This window comes from Alligator sinensis, unplaced genomic scaffold, assembly GCF_000455745.1.
Source record: "Alligator sinensis unplaced genomic scaffold, ASM45574v1 scaffold444_1, whole genome shotgun sequence".
Taxonomy (NCBI): Eukaryota; Metazoa; Chordata; order Crocodylia; family Alligatoridae; genus Alligator; species Alligator sinensis.
Window position 1 is genome coordinate 3,389,336 of NW_005841886.1, and position 16,860 is coordinate 3,406,195.

The window sequence follows — 16,860 nt, forward strand, 5'->3', positions numbered from 1 at the left end:
GGCAGCACCCTCTAGGCAGTAGATAACTGAAGAACCCTCTGAAGGGTATTATCTGTGTCCAGCATATCCACTCCTACTAACCAGGCACTTTATCTAAGAACATTTCCCTTTTCCACCCTGCCAGCACTTTAAGGCTCTTCAAAACTTTGCATACTTCACAGTTACAAACTGCCTCTCAAGGGAAAGCAAGGGAAAGTGGCAGTTTTCTATTAACGATATGTTTGTTACAAGTTATAGCTATTCCTATATGGAATGCAGAGTATCCTACTGTGGTTCAAAGACTTTTTGGCTATAAGTATGGGGTGGCTATTTTACCCTCCAAGGCTGAGGCCAATCTCTTATGTGAAGCAACCTCCGTAAATGTTACTGCAGGCTCCATCGCATATCACTTCATCATCTCATCTGCATGGACTGTGTAGCAAATGCTTCAAAAAGCTAATTTTGAATCGTTTGAGAGATGGGTTTTTTATCATTAAATTTGGTTCCTCTCCCCTTGTGAAGGCCAGTCTGTTAAGTTAGCAGGAATCCAATTCTTCCATCTCCTGAGAGGGAGTAAATCTATAACTATTTCCTAATGTCACATAAGATCAATTTTGCCATTGATATGGTGGAGGTCCAATTTTATACAAAGAACTTGCAGGACAAGAGCCCTGTATATTTAATTGGAAGGTTCAGAACCTCCTTCCCAGTGATAAAAGGTTACAAGACACTGGACTTGAAACCTGTCCCTGGTCTAGAACTGATTCCTGCAGTTCCCCACTCATCAGACCAGTGCAATTAGGAAGAAAGAAATAGAAATTTTTGACTGTGTCAACGACAGCAATTTGGAGCTGCCTTAGCATGATATAGCTAACTGCAAGCAGAAGTAGATTAGTCATCAAAAGTGCAAGCTAGGGCTGCAAAAATTAAAATGATTCTGCAGGCACAAGAGATGCAACTCTCTCCCACTACATAGTGGGTCCCATTCAGTGCTGTCAAAATGAGGGAATGACTGCATTTTAGCTTCTCTCATTGCTTGGAGTGCCAGACCAGCAGAGACTTCCTATGCCTGAAGAAGGGTGACTGCACCCAAAAGGTTGCTAAGAACTACTTTTTTTCCAACTACTCAGTTGGTTTAATAAAAGATATCACATCTACCCGAAGAACTTTGCCGGCACAAGCTACACAGAGGAAGGATGGTCAAGTGATTACAGCACTAACCTAGGATTTAGGCTTGGGGGCAAGTCCATGGCTCCATTTCTGTGTTGTCTCAGGCAAGTCACTAAGCCTCTCTGCAAAAAGCGATGCTAGTACTTCTCTGCCTTGTCAGGGTTAGAGCATAAATACGTAAGAGACCAAGGTGCGCAGGTACACAACTCATAAACCAAATGTACACAAAAGGCCCATTTTAAATTCTCCCAACTGTGCTGGGTAAATCCAGGTCTTACCGACACATTCAAAGGCATTTCTCAGCACAGGGCACCATCCTACCAACATTCACTAGAGAGATTCTCCAGTACAAATATTACCAAGTATTGTTTCCCACACTCCTAACTGATAACGAAAAGCTCAGACATTTTTGGCGAAAAATTTCCATGCAATTCCCCTTCAGCACATATAATATTTCAGCTCAGGAAGTTACATATTTGGAAAGTTGGGACTGACTGAAAACAAGGAGTAATAATGCAAACCCTTGGGAAACTATATCTGTAACACAGCAAATGATGTAAATGAAGTTTCTGGAACACAAATCAGTGAGTACCAAATTAAGCAGCAAACAAGTTTACAACAGGTATCAGGTCCAGTGAATCATTCAGTTCCATGTCATCTCCTAATTTGGATTAGGAAATCAAAAGGTACCCTAAATCAAATGGTATCCCATCTTCCTCTGCTAACTCCTAATCTGTAAACCCACACTGTTGTACCATGTAGTTAACAAAGCAGGATACTGTAATACATCATAGCTCCAAGGCAGGATTGGAGAACTACTCAACAAGAACAAATGCCTCTTGTGTTAGGGGAGCAACTGAGAGAAGTAAAAAAATAAAAAATTAAAGACACACCCAGTTATTCCCTTCTGAAAAATATGGGTTATTAAAGATGACACATACTGTGGGCAAGCTCAACTGTGCTGGAAAGAAATGCTTAAAGTCTTCATCTTTAACACTGATCCTCTAAGCAGGAAAGAAATAGATCACAACAAAAAGCTGAGATTTCACTACAATCCCCTCTTCCTACCTTCTTCCTCTTTTATAAACTTGAGAGTCACTATCATACATGCAGGAATGTTCATTCCCATGGAAGACAGGCTGGGAGAATGCAAGAACTCCAGGAACTGAGTTTTAATACCCAAAAAAGCTTCCTGATCTCAATCATCCCGATTTCACATGATAGGCAATCTGCCCCTGCTAACCTGATAATTATATTTTGGTTTCCACATAGCATCATGACAGACTCAATTAAGCTATTAGCTAATATGAATGCAGGTGACAAAAATATGCCAATACAGCACTTAGCAGCCACATACAATGGCTTTCATGAGTGCTACACTAATAAATAGTGCTGAGTAATAGCCCCAAATACTCAAGTCACCTTTTTATATGACCAATGCAAGTCAGCAGAGGAAACTCCCCCATCTCGCCTAACATCCCAAGAAAGGTCAGCCAAAATGACCATAGCTAAAAGGTAAAAGAGTGCAAGTCCACAGCTGATTTCTTTTCTTTAACCTTACCTTTTCCAACTTCAACATACAACAACTTACTTAGCCATGTCAGTCTACCTTACTTGTATTACAAAAAACTTCACCAATTACCCTTCTTCTTTTGGGAGGAAGATATGAAAAACAGCCACCTTCTTTGGAAAGCTAGTTGGTAATCTAATAAAAACTCCTTGGTTTCCTCAACACACGATGAGCCAAATCCTAACATAACACAGACGGGAAAGGATCTACTGAGTTATCAATAAGACAGAGAAACCACATATGCTGATAGGCCTCAACAGAACAGTGGTGTGACCCTTCCTAGAAAATTAACAGCAACAACTCCTAATTAATGTTATTTCCAGAACTGCAAGTGGCAGCAAAAAGTAAGAGAAAGGCTGACCAGAACCTTTCAATTAAAAAAGCAGTTGATTAAATTAGGAATAATTTTTAAGACAGTGTCGCAGGCACTTGGGTGCCTGCTCCTGGAAGAGCAGAAACTGCCTGGGGAGAGCCCAGAGCCAGACAGGAGCCCAGGTGCAGGTTGCCATGGCAACTGGCTAATGAGGCAATTAGCCTGCACCTGTACCTGGTCAGCTGGCTGGAAGGGGCAGGGCCCCTAGGCCCATATAAACCCCAGGACAGGGACTAAGGAGGTCAGTTCTCTGCTAGCAGCCAAGGGAGAAGGAGCCCTTCTAGAACAAGTGAAGGGATGAGGCCTGACTAAGTTCTGCTCCAGGTAATGTAAAAGGACCGAGCACACCGTATGTAGCTTGTGTTATGTTATAGCCCAGGGGCTTATGTTTTGTCTGCTGTTTTATAAGACCGGTGGTTTGGGTGAGGCTATTTGGGGAAGGTGGCCTCACTGGGGGCCCATGGCCATGTGGGGACCCTGGTGCCAGTGAGGGGGCACAGACCCTGGTACAGAGACTGGACTGCAGAGAGCCCAGTGAGGACAAGGGGATGAATTATAACAAAGCCTAGGCAAGACCAAGCCAATACCATCTGCGAGGCTTGGGGCATGGTAAAGGGGCAGTTGGAGCCACACACATAGCCCTGAAACACCCATTGTGAAATGGGACCTACAAGGGATCTGGGAACCCACAGGGTTCAGACAGTCCATCAAAACATGTCCAAGAGGACTTAAAGGCAGCCTCCCTATCTTTATATTTCCATCAAAGATGTGGCGGGTGACAACTGAGGGTGCCCATTGGGCCAAATTGGCACAGTCGAGGGGCCTTAGGAGAGCATGGCTGTCCCTGAGGATCCCATCCCATGACAGATGAGTATTGGCAATTTAATACTTTTTATGACTCTCTTTAAGCAGGCAAGCTCTGCAAGATCATCTCTGTGTTTCAGGTGTCTGTAACGGGATGAAGCTCATAGACCACTAGGAGTGGAGGAAAAAATTGATTAGCTAGGTAAGCCGTCCTACAGATGGGGAGGGACTTCTTTCCTACAAAGCCTTCTGGGTATGGAAGCCTTCTTTGAACCAAGGGTTTTACAGAAAGGGCTTCAATTTTATTGCAATATCATGGAAGGCAAAAATGAAACAAATGTTAGAAGTTACCAGTGAAAACCCAACAGTTGGGCATAAAGCAACTGCCAACTTCCTGGGATTAGGAAGAAACTATTCCTATAATCTAGTATGGGGGAGGAGGGTTTCCATCTCCTCCTCTGAGCCATGTGGTACTGCTCACTCTTGGATGATGCATTAGGACTAGGCAGACCACTTGTCAGCTCTAATTGGGAGATCTCTATATTCCTAGTAAGGGTATGAAAGTCAGACTTCTTAAAATGCCATTCAAAATAGACATGGAATCTACATGAAAAAGAACGAGACTTATTTCTTTCTCTTGCTGCTGTTACTGAAGACTAAGCATTAGTAAATCCTACAGAAAGCCCCATGCCTGTCCCCTCTGCCAAGTTTGACGCAAGTCCTAAAATTAAATCTGTTGGCTTAGTGAAGATTTCTCAGCTGGTAAAAGTAAATAAAACCAGAACTTAATACAACCTTAACATTTTTCAGAACTGACCACAACTGTGGGGGCAGAGAGGGGAGGAGGCCAGATGTTCAACACCACACAGCTGTGCTTGGACTGTACTCAATCTTACATAATCTGTGCCAAACTACATCATTAGTCCTGACACTGAGAAGCATGGAAACTCACCCCAGAGAACCCTTCTGGTGCCAGGAGGATGGAATTCCCACATACACAATCTGCTAACACAGAGCAGTGTCTGCTGCTGACATGCCATGCATTGCTCGGTTAACCAGTCTGCAGGACTGTGGCCGTGGATCCTAAGAGAAACAGCTCAACAGCTTCCACTTCTGAGCAGCTATCTGTTCTATCCCAGAATATATGGAGGCACACAAAAAGGCAAAACCTTCATCAGGGACCTCCAACACCCAAGCTAGCAGCTGTCAGGAGTCCAAGAACAGAGGGATTCATTTTGGTTTACTATATATATACATAAATCAAAGAAACACTGCTGTGTCAGGTGCATACTAGGCAGATGCTGATATGAAAAGGCAGCACAAGAAGGGAAAGCCCTACAATGTTCAGATGACAGGCATTGTGAGAAACAGTGATAAAGGAAATCTTGACAAGGATGCAGCTACCTGTTCTAACTTAGGGGCTCCACCCTTTAGACATCCCCAGATCACTAAGCAGCTCTGTTCAAAAAGGCAGCATCTACCCCTGCCTTAAAAGAGCACAGCATCCAAGTTAGCATCTGCACTCTTTTCATGAGTCATTAGCTAATAGTCAACTTCTCTGGTATTATTTTAAACAATAAGCCTGATTGAACAAAGCTGCTTTGTTCTGAAGAGGGGTTTTCTTAGAGTCCTCCTCCAAGGCCCCCCACTATCTAGCTCCTTAGTTCTATATGAAGGAGAGACACTCATCACTTGCTTTAATGTCCCTAATTTATCTATCTGAATCCATCCTCCTTGCATAACTTAGTCATAGACTCCTTACATCCTGGATCAGGTATTCAGAGCCCAGAAGGACTCGGCTACTATGTGAGGCATGTTCAGTGAGGGTCTAAAAGTCTGCCACTTTTTTTCCAGTATTTGGCACATTTGAAAGTCCACTCCACAAAGGTCTCTTGGGATATGGGAAAGGAAGACAATCCCTCAACCTAACTCGGGCTCAGAGGCTCCAGACCACAGAAACAGAGTGCGGGTCTTTGCTATTCTGCCCCCTGTTAACATCACAGGTGTGAGCCCTTCCTTACATGCCTTTTCTCAGACACCTTGGAAGAGTTAAAAGTATTCTGACTTTCCATTAGTGAATGTTGCAAGCATCTGATTTTGTTATGTGAAAACAAAAATTCAACCACCACAAGATGGTTGAAGAGTTGTTTCCAAAAGCAGATCAAACAGAAATTGGATTTCAAAGAGACTGGGTTCTATTTGAATTATTCAACTGAAATGTCAGTGTCATAAATTAGTCTGAAAAAAACTGTTCATAATTCATAAGCAACTTCCTTTTCATGTTTGTATACTTTTCAGAAGAGTGTTTTTTGAAGGAGCTCAGATGAGTGGATACAGTCCTGCTGCCTCCTTAATTGTAGATATCATCTACAGCTATCATCAATGGAACTACAGTAAACAGATTACAAAGAGTTTCAAGTCATTTTGTCAAGGGACTAAAACAGTTTCTTTCAGGGTACTAAGATTCATAATCAGATAAATCCGTTTAAGAGAAGCTGGGGGGAGAGGAACCTAAAAAAAATGCAGATCAATCTGTTGTTTCAAACTAACGAAGAAAAATGTCTTCACAATTTTAAGCTTTTTCCTCCCTTGCTACTAGTTAATGATCCCTCAGAACCTTGACACTTATGCTGTGTTCTTTACTGATGGGGAAAAAAACCCCTTTTGTGTAATATATGTGCAGCTTTTCATATGTTGGGTGAGGGTTGTTTAAAAGTACTGGAACATGCACCAATTTCTAAGCTGTGCCTGGCTTGCTCAAAGAAGCTTTAGTGGAGAGTTGCTCACGCATGCTAGGTTTGTATAAACCCATTTGTTCCTTCAGACTCACTCATGAGCAAGAAAATTAGGATTTTCCAAAGCAGTTAATCATTTCAGTGCTGAGAAGACAAGCATACTACATGTCAATTGTGCCAAGACCACTATTACAACCCTATCCCACAATGTTGTACAAATGCATAAGCAGACCTGGGGGACTGGGGGGGGGGGGGACATGGCCTTCCCTTCTTTTTGGACCTCTGGAACAGATAATGTTCTAAATGCTTCTAGCACTGCCCTGCCTGCTGCAATGTAAAACCTTCCAATCAGCTCCCTTACTTACCAAATCTGGGTGCACAAAAACTACTGGATACTTCTGAAACTTTAGGCCTAAAGTTCTTGGTGTGGTATTTGGCACACAGGAACTCTGAGGTCACTCCATATATGGGAAGCTACTGAAAAGATACAGAAGGGTAACATTTCTTGAAGCATCAAAGTGACGTAAGTCAACTAGAAAGTTCTGCCCAAGTGACTCAGTCATTCACCCAAAGTTAAAATTGAGAAGAAGTGGAAGGAGCTTATAGGCTGGAGACAGAAATTAGAGCAGACATCTAAATGGAAGCAAAGGGCAAATAAGTGTTAAGTGTTAGGTGGTTTAGGTTGTAGCCGCATTGGTCTAAGGACATAGGCAGACAAGGTTCCTTGGGTGAATTTGATCTCTTTTATTAGACCAACCCAAATAGTTGGAGAATAGTTATTAAGCAAGCTTTCGGGTTCAAAAACCTTTTGTCAGGCTAAGGAAGTATCAGCAGTTGGTGTGTGCTCTTCCTGGATGGAATGAAAAGTAAAGAAGCCAGGGGCTGGGCTGGGGAGTCAGTTGCCAGGCAGATAATGTATCAATTTTTTATACGTAATTATAATGTATCAATTTTTGATAATCGGCCTGGCAACTGACTCCCCAGCCCAGCCCCTGGCTTCTTTACTTTTCATTCCATCCAGGAAGAGCACACACCAACTGCTGATACTTCCTTAGCCTGATGAAAGGTTTTTGAACCCGAAAGCTTGCTTAATAACTATTCTCCAACTATTTGGGTTGGTCTAATAAAAGATATCAAATTCACCCAAGGAACCTTGTCTGCCTAAGTATTAGGTGGTAAACTGAGCCAACCCAGGGATAGCTGAGTTTCTAAACAGAAAAAAGACTGGATTCAAAGCACAAGTCATAAATATGTCTTAAACTATCACATACTAATACAGAATAGTTTTAAATTATAATTATGAGGGGTAGCAGTTCTTAAATGCTTGCACTGTATTATTTTTGGTTCTTTTGTACAGCTAGAGAGAAGCCAATGGATTTTTGCATGCTTAAGCAAAAAAAAAGTTAACATTGCTTAGACATTAGCATCAGCAACACAGGGGAAGAACTCAATCTAGAAAAGGAAAAGAGCAAGTCACAGACTTTTTAGAGATTAGCATTTCTCTACTTTGGTAAATTAGATTAATTCAAGTAAGTAGGGCCTGATGAAATTCATCCAATAGTACAAAGAGCTGGCAGAAGCACTCTCTCAAACAAAAATAATTACCTTGGAGAACTAGCAAAAGTCTAGTGAGGACCCATAAGAATGGAAAAGAAAAGCCTTTTTTTTTTTTTTTTTTTTTTCCTTTAAAGACCCCCAAGGGATCACAGACTAGTCTGGCTAATTTCAACTTCCAAAAACTACCAAAACAAAGAGGCAGTGGTGGCAGGTACCTACATGGTACAAGATGGTAAGTATGGTAACAGCTAGGGGTCTGCTTAAAATCGCAGAGAAACTGAACAATTTTCACGGGTTAGGCTCAGCATAAATAGGAAATTCCACAGATATTTCCTGGATGTGCTCCAGCATCCCTGCCCCATAGTGCTGATTGGTGGAAACACCCTGGGGGGGGGGGGGGGGGGGGGAAAGGGGGGGCCGGGAGCTTGTCTGCTGCCCTTTGTGCCATCCCACCAGTTGGTGCCTTCCTCCCCCGACCTAGGCAGGCTGCGAGGCTGGGCAGCAGTGGCAATGAGGACCGCTTGCTCCCACTGGGGAGCCAACATTTTATTTTTATTACTTTTTTTTTTTTTTAAGTTGATTTTGTGGACAATGTCAGATTTCATAGTTTCCACAAAATCCACACAACTGCAACTTGAATAGGCCCTTACTAATAGCCAGCCAATGTGGATCTGTCAAGAATAAATCATGTCAAACAAACCTAAGCTTCTTCCTGTGAAATGGCAAGAGGCCTTGTAGTTGATTTTAGGTAAGTTTGATTTAGATAAGGTTTCTGACACCTTCTCATATCCCATTCTCATAAGCAAGGTAAGGAAATAAGATGAAAATTAAACCATTTGTTGAGTGGCTGCACAACTGGTTGAAAAATCTTATTAGGAGAGAACCATTGATAGGTGGCTCACTCTGAGAGTTGGGGGAGGGAAGGCAAAGAATGGACTCAAATAGGTGTCTGTCCTTGGTCCTGTCCAGTTCAACTTGTTCATTAATTACCTGGATGATGGAATAAAGTATGCATTATATCCACAAATGATACTGACCTGGGAGGAATTGCAGGCACTTTGGACAGCAGGGTTAAAATTAATTCAACCTGATCTTAACAACTTGGAGAAAAAAAATGCACAAAATAGGGAAAGGGTGGGGGCTGAAAGGTAACTACATTTAGGTAGAAATAATGGGACAAACAGAAAAGGGAGAAAGAATGGCTAGGCAGCAGTTGAGGAAAACAATCTGGGGGTTGTGGCAGATCAAAAACTGCACACAAATATCATATTGGGATGTATAAACTGAAGGTTCATGGTAACCTTTCCACTCTACTCAACACTGGTAAGGCTCCAGCTAAAGTGTGGGGCCCAAAACTGAACACAATGCTCCTATATAAATGTAGATCAGTGGGAGGATACAGAAGACAGCAAAATCAGAAGCTGAGAAAACGTGAATTATGAAAAAAAGTTGGAAGATCTAAGTTTGATAAGAGAAAAGATAGCTGAGGAAAAACCATCACAGCTGCCCCAACAATACTATGAACCTACTGGAGATGTGATAACAGTCATCAAATATGCAAGATTGCTGCAAAAAGAAAGGTAATGAACTGTTCTTAGCATCCACTGGGGATAAGGACAAATTAAACACTTGAACAGATTGCCTAAGGAGGCTGTGAAATCTCCAGGTTGAAGGTATTTTTTTAAACAAACATCTATAAGAAATGGTCACAGTATAGCTGATCCTATCTTGGGATAGAAAAGTCAGTCTTGTCCATCCTGCTAAGTCTCTTCCAGTCCTAAGGTGTTCAAATCCATGTCCTTAGATATGGCACTTCTGGATAACAAGAAACTGTTGGAAGTTACTTGAAGAAGCATATTTGAAAACTGTAACAGGACACTAAGAATATCCCCCAGCTCTTGCACAGCATTATTCATCAGTAGAATTAAAGCACTCTACCCTTATCCCCATGTTACAGACAGGAAACTGATGCCGAGGGGAAGAGTGACTTGCCCAAGGTCACCCAGCACATCAGTCATACAGTCAGAAGTAAACATGATATCCCAGCCTAGTGCTCTGTCCACTTGGACAACTCACTTTAGTAAGCATCTGTGTGCTGCACAAGACAACAAAATTGCACTGAGTGAGGCATCAGCTTGTTGAGCATCTGCGAGTAGCTGTAGAGTCCAATTCTTTAGTGACAGTCCCTTCTGCTCTTATCACATTTGAAGCTCATATCATAGATTCATAGATGTTATGGTATATAGATGTTAGGGTTATATCAAACAATCCTGAATGTGATGTGGGGTTCTTCCTGAGGTTTCCTCTTTCTTCTACATATTGGGCTCTCATTTCCTCAAGAGACTTCATTCTGTGCTTAACAAACGAGTTGTTTAAATTGAATGAAGAAGTAAAAAGGCTAAGTGTTATTTCAATTCAGTGTTGCTGCTACTAAATCAAAGACCAATTACAAATCTTAAACATGATTCTCAATCAATTCTTCAACTACAGATTTGCACACTGATCCTGTTGCAGTCCATATTATATATATAAAAAAAATGACCAAGTAACAGTTTTGCATGTTTCTTCATAGGAGACATATATGATCACTCAGTTAGGAAGTACTCCCACAGTGAGGATAGTCTAGATCAGCTGTGTGTTATAGGGTTTTTTGGTATATACATCTGGTTGACATGTGACAGACTTTCCCCCCATCCTGATTCTACAGGATGATAAAAACTAAGCAGAGAAAGAAGAGTTCCAAAAAAGGGTTGGGTGTGTTTGACAGATCAGGAAGGCTGTGTATGTAGCCAACATATGAAAAGTTTTCCTATCTGGATGCTGACATTTGGAAAGACTGGGAGATGGTGAATCATAAAAGGCAGAATTTACTTTGAGCACAAATGCTGGGTTTTGTCCTTAGCAAGCCCTCACTGGAGTGAAATGTTGTGGTCTGTTTGCAAGTGCTATGTTAACAGAAACAATGCTTTACTCTTATATTGCACTTTACCAGTAGATATGTACACAGGAGGTCCTCATCTGGATTTACTGATACTGAGGTACAGAAGGACAGTGACCATCTCAGAACACCTTGCAGGACAGCAACAGAGCCAAGAATGGAAATGGTCTCCAGAATCCTAACCCAGAGCTCTGTCCCTTAGATTGCACTACCTTCCTCTGGTCAAAGTGGAACAAGGAACATGACTTTAAAGGAAAGAGCAGGGAACCTTTTTGCAGAGCTTTAAAGGGAGGTTTAAATTTAGGTCCTGATTGGAAACTTAGTAGACTTATTGTATTCCAATTTGCTTAGTATTGAGGAATTAAATCAGGTTTCAATATTATCTTGTTTTGACTCGTATCCATGAAACAAGCATAACAGTGGCACATACTCAAGGAACTCACTTTTAGTGTCATGTTGGCAAGAAGTCCAGCATTGGTGGGATTTTGGTGATGCAGAGCCCCATGCACCTAGGTTTAAATTCTAGCCAAAGAACAGATTAGGATTTGTCAGCGGCCATTTTTCTTGAAACCAAAAGACTGAAGATGGCTCAACTCAAGTGGTTTGCCTTCTTGCTCATTCTCAAAACTGAGGCAGCAAAGCTTAATGGATTTGATTCAGGATAGGCCCTTTACCGAGAATGGGTCTTTTCTGACTTGAAGGCCTAGTAATTGTTTTATCTCATGGTGTACAAGCTCTGAAAGCCCCATGTAATAGTCACTTTGTGCTCTGCAGCAGCTTTGCCCTAAATTCTGCTGCAAGAAGGCTGGATCCTATGGTATGCTCCAGTGCAGTCTGTAAATTCTAGGGGAATTACAAAACATATTTTAGTGAATTATGGGGAAAAACAGCACAACATCCCGTTATTTATTACAAAATACAATGTTTTTGCTGATCTTAGTTTTTGGCCTTGTTCAAGATTTCTTTCTTTTTTGAGTTTCACCTCAACGGCATGACCATGAGCATGAAATGCACCAGGTCCTGGAAAGGGTTGGCACCTTGCATCAGTGGAGTCAGAACTAATAGGAGTCAGGTGCTCCAAAGAAGAAATCTTGTGCAGAACATGTAAAAGGCAAGATTTATTCAGGTTAGGATATAGAACTGCTTATTAAAATAAGTAAAGTTGGTAACAAGGAAGAGAGCAGCTGTATGGATTTAACCTGTAAACTTATTTGGAATCTTCAAGCTTTGTGGCAAGGTCAAAAAACTGCTCCAGCAGCAGGCCAAGATGATGCCAGACATGGAAGGAAGCACCCATAACTAGAATTTGTGGATAATTGGCCAGTAGTTTATTTTTAAAGCACTGGTTCTTCACCTGCTTTTCAGGACTCAACTTCATTGTCCTTGTCCCAAAAGAGGTCATGATCTGATGAAACCAGAGAAGGAGAACTGGAACAGGAGTCGGCACCTGCACCTGGCTCAGCTGAATCCTAAACATCTGCAGTGTGAGCCTACAGTCACTGCTCTTACCTCCAACAAAGACTTTTTTTTTCCTCTGAGAACTAGAGACCTGAGCAGAGTATGTGTGGCAGCAGCAAAGGTAACACCAGCAGATTTTAAAATTCACAGTATCCATTCCACAGGTCAGTGATTCTCAGCCAGGGTCCCTCAGCACCCTTGGGTGCCATAACAGCCTTTGAAGAGTGCCACCAGGAGAGTGGAACTGAGACAGAGAAGCTTGACATAAATGCAGACTTTTCTCCCTTCCAGCTGCTCCTCCTCCCCACACAGGGGAGCAGCACAGGGTCTTCTCTGCTGGCTCTCTTCAAGCAGGTGAGCACTAGAATAAATATATTAGTATTGGAAGGGTACCTGGAGTGCAAAAAAGGTTGAAAACCACTTCCACAGGTGGTCCATAGACAGGGAGAAAGGGAACAGAAATCTCCTTGGAAGGGATTTGTGAGGCTACCTTAGGACTTACACCCATACCTTTGCTAAATATAATGGAACAAACTTGCAGGTGTGGCCTTTGCAGAAACATGATGGTGGCAAGAATCAAATAAATTTCATCCACAGCTCATAATGATCATTTGCTCTGAGCAGCCCCATGCAACTGAACTGCCAGAGAAGATGAGACAGAGAGGGGAAGTTTTCCTTACCTACTTATTTTCTTTAAGATCTCCTGTTCCAGTCTACATCACCCTTCTTGTGAATGCGGGCATCTACTTCACTGCTGCAGATTTCAGCAGTCTCTTATTTGTTCAGATTATCACCGTCAACAGTACTAGTGGTGGTTACTGAAGAACGGCAGTCTGCTGTTTCTTTAATACTGCTTTGGAAGTGTCCAGCTGATGGCTTAGAGATGTCAAAACTGTCATGCTGAAGAGTACTGTATGACAATACCCAAAAGACATTTCACTTGTTGGCCAAAATAAACTATTTACCCATGATGCTGGCCTAGACAAAGTTGAGAAGCTTGTGACAGATGAGGAAGGAACCCTTTCCTTTTGTAAACCAAGACAGGTATTTTGGCACAGCTGGGAAAATATTTGAAGACGGAGGTCAAATGCTCAAAATTAATTCACGCTCTGCAGCTCCAGTTCAGAGAAGGTGATCCAAGAAGCTGCTTTAAATTTAAACTCAGCAAACAGACATGGTTAAATCTCTACATGTTAGCCACAATCCATAGTCTGCAGCAGCTGGGCTGTCCAACTTCCCTGTGCTCCCTGTACCACACAGGCATATGCCCCTGGGATTTCCCTCCTCCCCCCAACCTAGCTGGACAGCCCTGATCTGCTATATTACTCACATGTCTAAAACTTCATTTTGCAGCAAGCATGGTGGCAAGTATCATGAGGCAAAATTAAAAGCTTTAAAAGCTATTTGTTTCCTTCCCTCCTACATGGCTTCTTTTAAGTTTGCAGCAACATTCCAAAACCTTGATACCCTCAGTTCCAATAACAAACATTTAACAGTAAAACTAATGAGTCAGAAATAATTTAAGTGATCAATTTGAAAGTCAAAAGGATCACAGAACACCCAGAATATACTTTTGTTGCATTGCTTCAGCCTTTGAAACCTGGATATGTACAAAAAAACCCACACCTCTCACTCCCCACCCACAGCCCCCAGGCCCTGCCAAAGCCACTCACCTCCCACCCACAGCCCCCTGCCCCCCCAGCCCTGCTGGAACAGCCCCCAGCTGCAAGGGCTACAGGGCTGGAGACCTGAGACCTGAGTCTGCAGCCCCCTGTCCCCTGCAGCAGCACCCAAGCCGCAGCTGCCACCCATGGGAGGTGGTGGCTGCTGCAGCATAGTGGAGCACCGAGTCCAGCTTCACCTCCCACATGGGTGGCACCACCAGAGTGCAGCCTGTGGGGGGGAGGGGATGTGGGCTGCCCGCTGTGGGCCCAGGCAGGGTGGGGCCAGCTGCCCACTGCTGTATGCACTCCCAGGGCAGCACATGCCCCCCAGATCAGGGGGGGGGGGGGGGGAGGTTGCCCGCTGTGGGCTCAGGCTCCCCACCCTGCTGCCCTCCCCTGGGGCCCTGACAGCCCAGCGGCACAGCAGAACAGAGTGAGGATGGGTGGGGAAGCTCATTGTGGCCACTGCAATCTCTGCACTGCCCTGGGAATGTGCCCCCCTGCCCATCCCAGAGCAGTGGGGGTGGTAGTGCGTGGTTGTGCTCCTCACTGCTCCGGGGCAGACAGTGGGCATGTTGCCAGGGCAGCGTAGAGCTCACAGCAGCAAGGAGCTTCCCCACCTGGCTCCACTGTGCCCTGCTGCACCAGATCCCTCCTGCTGAGCTGTGGAGGCCCTGGGGGAGGGCAGCAGGGTGGGCACTGGGCAGCTCGCATCCAACCCCACCATGCGCAGTTCTTGGGGGCACAGTTCCCCCTGCCCCCAGGTTTGCATGCAGCAGCGAAGCCAGATACCCCCTTCACCCCAGACAAGCCACCCACAGCCCCAGCCCGCTCCCCGCTGAGGCCCTGCAGCTGCACTTTACAGCTCCAGGCCACAAGCCTCACACTTCCCAGCTGGGCAGCAGCCCCAGACTCAGCCCTACTCAATTCCCTGCGGGAACTGCTCTCCAGGCTGCCTGGAGGCCATGTGCATGTACGTGCAAATGGCACCCCCTGCCTGACCCCCTCCTCCGGCCCCTTCCAGGCTGGAACTGCCTGCAGAGAGCTCTTTGTAAAACAGCAAAATCCACGTGTTTCTCTATTAAAAAGAAAAATTTGCATATTCTCAGTAAAAGGGAAAATCCGCGTTTTTTTTCCATTTTTCCATGGGAAATGGAAAACCTGGATCCCTGGTGATTATGTGTCGTTTCAGCTAAAGCCTCACACTGTACAACTCTTATTATTAGGATAGCTCACAGACATAACAGTAATGTTAGGGCGGGGGCAGAAGGGGGAGAATAATTCTATCAACTTGGTTCTGAGGTTCTCTATTTCATCAAAAGCCAAGTTTAACTTAATGTGCCAATTACTCAGAGATGGGGAAAAAGCTGGTTTTTCTACAAAAACAAAATCAGAAGTCCATCCTCAGAAACTGATGGCCACTGTTCCTTACTCTATTTGTCATGCGGAGTAATTAGAGTATGTTCCTCTTGCACAAAATAAATAGCTGAACAACATTTTTTTCAGCCAGTATTCAGGAATAAAAGAAGTTTTGTCAGGTCTTATCTGCCCTGAGGATATTTGTAAATGGATGAATGCCAAGGGGGTTGCCATGACCTGTGGTTTCCTGTTGTGGCTACTGCCATTTATTTGATTAACCTGTGGTCAGAAAGACTGCAAGAGGCAGTTTTGTGTTCCATTGGGGGGCACAGCACAAACACCCACCACAAATGGGGCTGGCTAAAACTTGGCACATGTTAATGACCACTGCACATCTGGGAGACTTATGCAGCTGCAAGCATGCAGCTGCAATACTAGCATGCAGCTCTTCCCTTTTCTGGTTGTTGTCCAAAGTTTCTAACATGCAGTTGACTGCAGTTGGCTGAAAAAAGCCTCCCAATACATGGTTTAAAGGACTTCACAAAATGTTTTAGTACATCCACCACTGGATGTCTTCAAGTAAAACCGTGTTAAGACACATGACCTTGCTGACAAAGAGGAGCATGGCATCTTTCAGCTTGGATGAGGTCCGTCCCAAATGCCACACCTGACAGCTATAGGATTCTCGTGAGAACTGAGGTGAAGCCAAGATGGCACCAAATATGGAACTTGTTTAGTGGGCCTTGAAAACAACCATCCCATTAATCTGCAGACCTACCCTACAAGATGCATCTTCACTTTCACTTATTGTCATACTGCACTGCCGGGTGCCATTAGCCATGCTGTTGGTTTCTATCCTATCCAGGAGAGCACAATACAACTGTAGACTCTCCCTCTGCTTGAAGAAGGGTGCTTGTACCCGAAAGCTTGCAAAGAACAAATTTTCCAACTATTTAGTTGGTCTAATAAAAGATATCACATTTACTCAAAAAACCTTGTCTGCCCAAAGAGCCATGCTACACACTAGAGAGCTCTGTGTGATAACCAAAGCTACTCCATTTAAAATTTGTCAAATACTTTGAGATTTTTGGGAGACAAAAGGAATAAGAAGTTTCCTTATCTATTAATTTTCTTTCTTGGAAGTCTGCTATATAATGCATCATGCCCCACTTGCTGGAGACAAACAACTTGAGGCAAAGAGATGCCCTAACTTTCTAAGATTAGGTCCATGGGAGCCAACCTTTTCTAGCAGG

General features: G+C 43.5%; 1 protein-coding gene and 1 long non-coding RNA gene across 5 annotated transcripts in view; one reads left to right on the top strand and one right to left on the bottom strand.

Annotated features, from left to right (window-relative positions):
* The window catches only part of MAPT (microtubule associated protein tau), a 117,494-nt gene that overhangs the window by 69,955 nt on the left and 30,679 nt on the right, over positions 1 to 16,860 (bottom strand). Inside the window, exon 1 of one of the 4 annotated variants that reach the window (XM_025196885.1) lies at positions 2,218 to 2,353. The exons of the other annotated variants lie outside the window; for them this stretch is intronic. Within the exon in view, the coding sequence (XP_025052670.1) occupies positions 2,218 to 2,278 (61 nt within the window). The 5' untranslated portion in view covers positions 2,279 to 2,353. Of the gene's footprint in view, positions 1 to 2,217; positions 2,354 to 16,860 lie in introns of those variants that run through there. 4 annotated transcript variants of the gene reach the window in all.
* LOC102378430 lies at positions 3,343 to 5,039 on the top strand. Its single transcript, XR_323137.1, has 3 exons — positions 3,343 to 3,416; positions 4,037 to 4,098; positions 4,707 to 5,039. It is a non-coding gene; the product is annotated as an uncharacterized LOC102378430 (long non-coding RNA).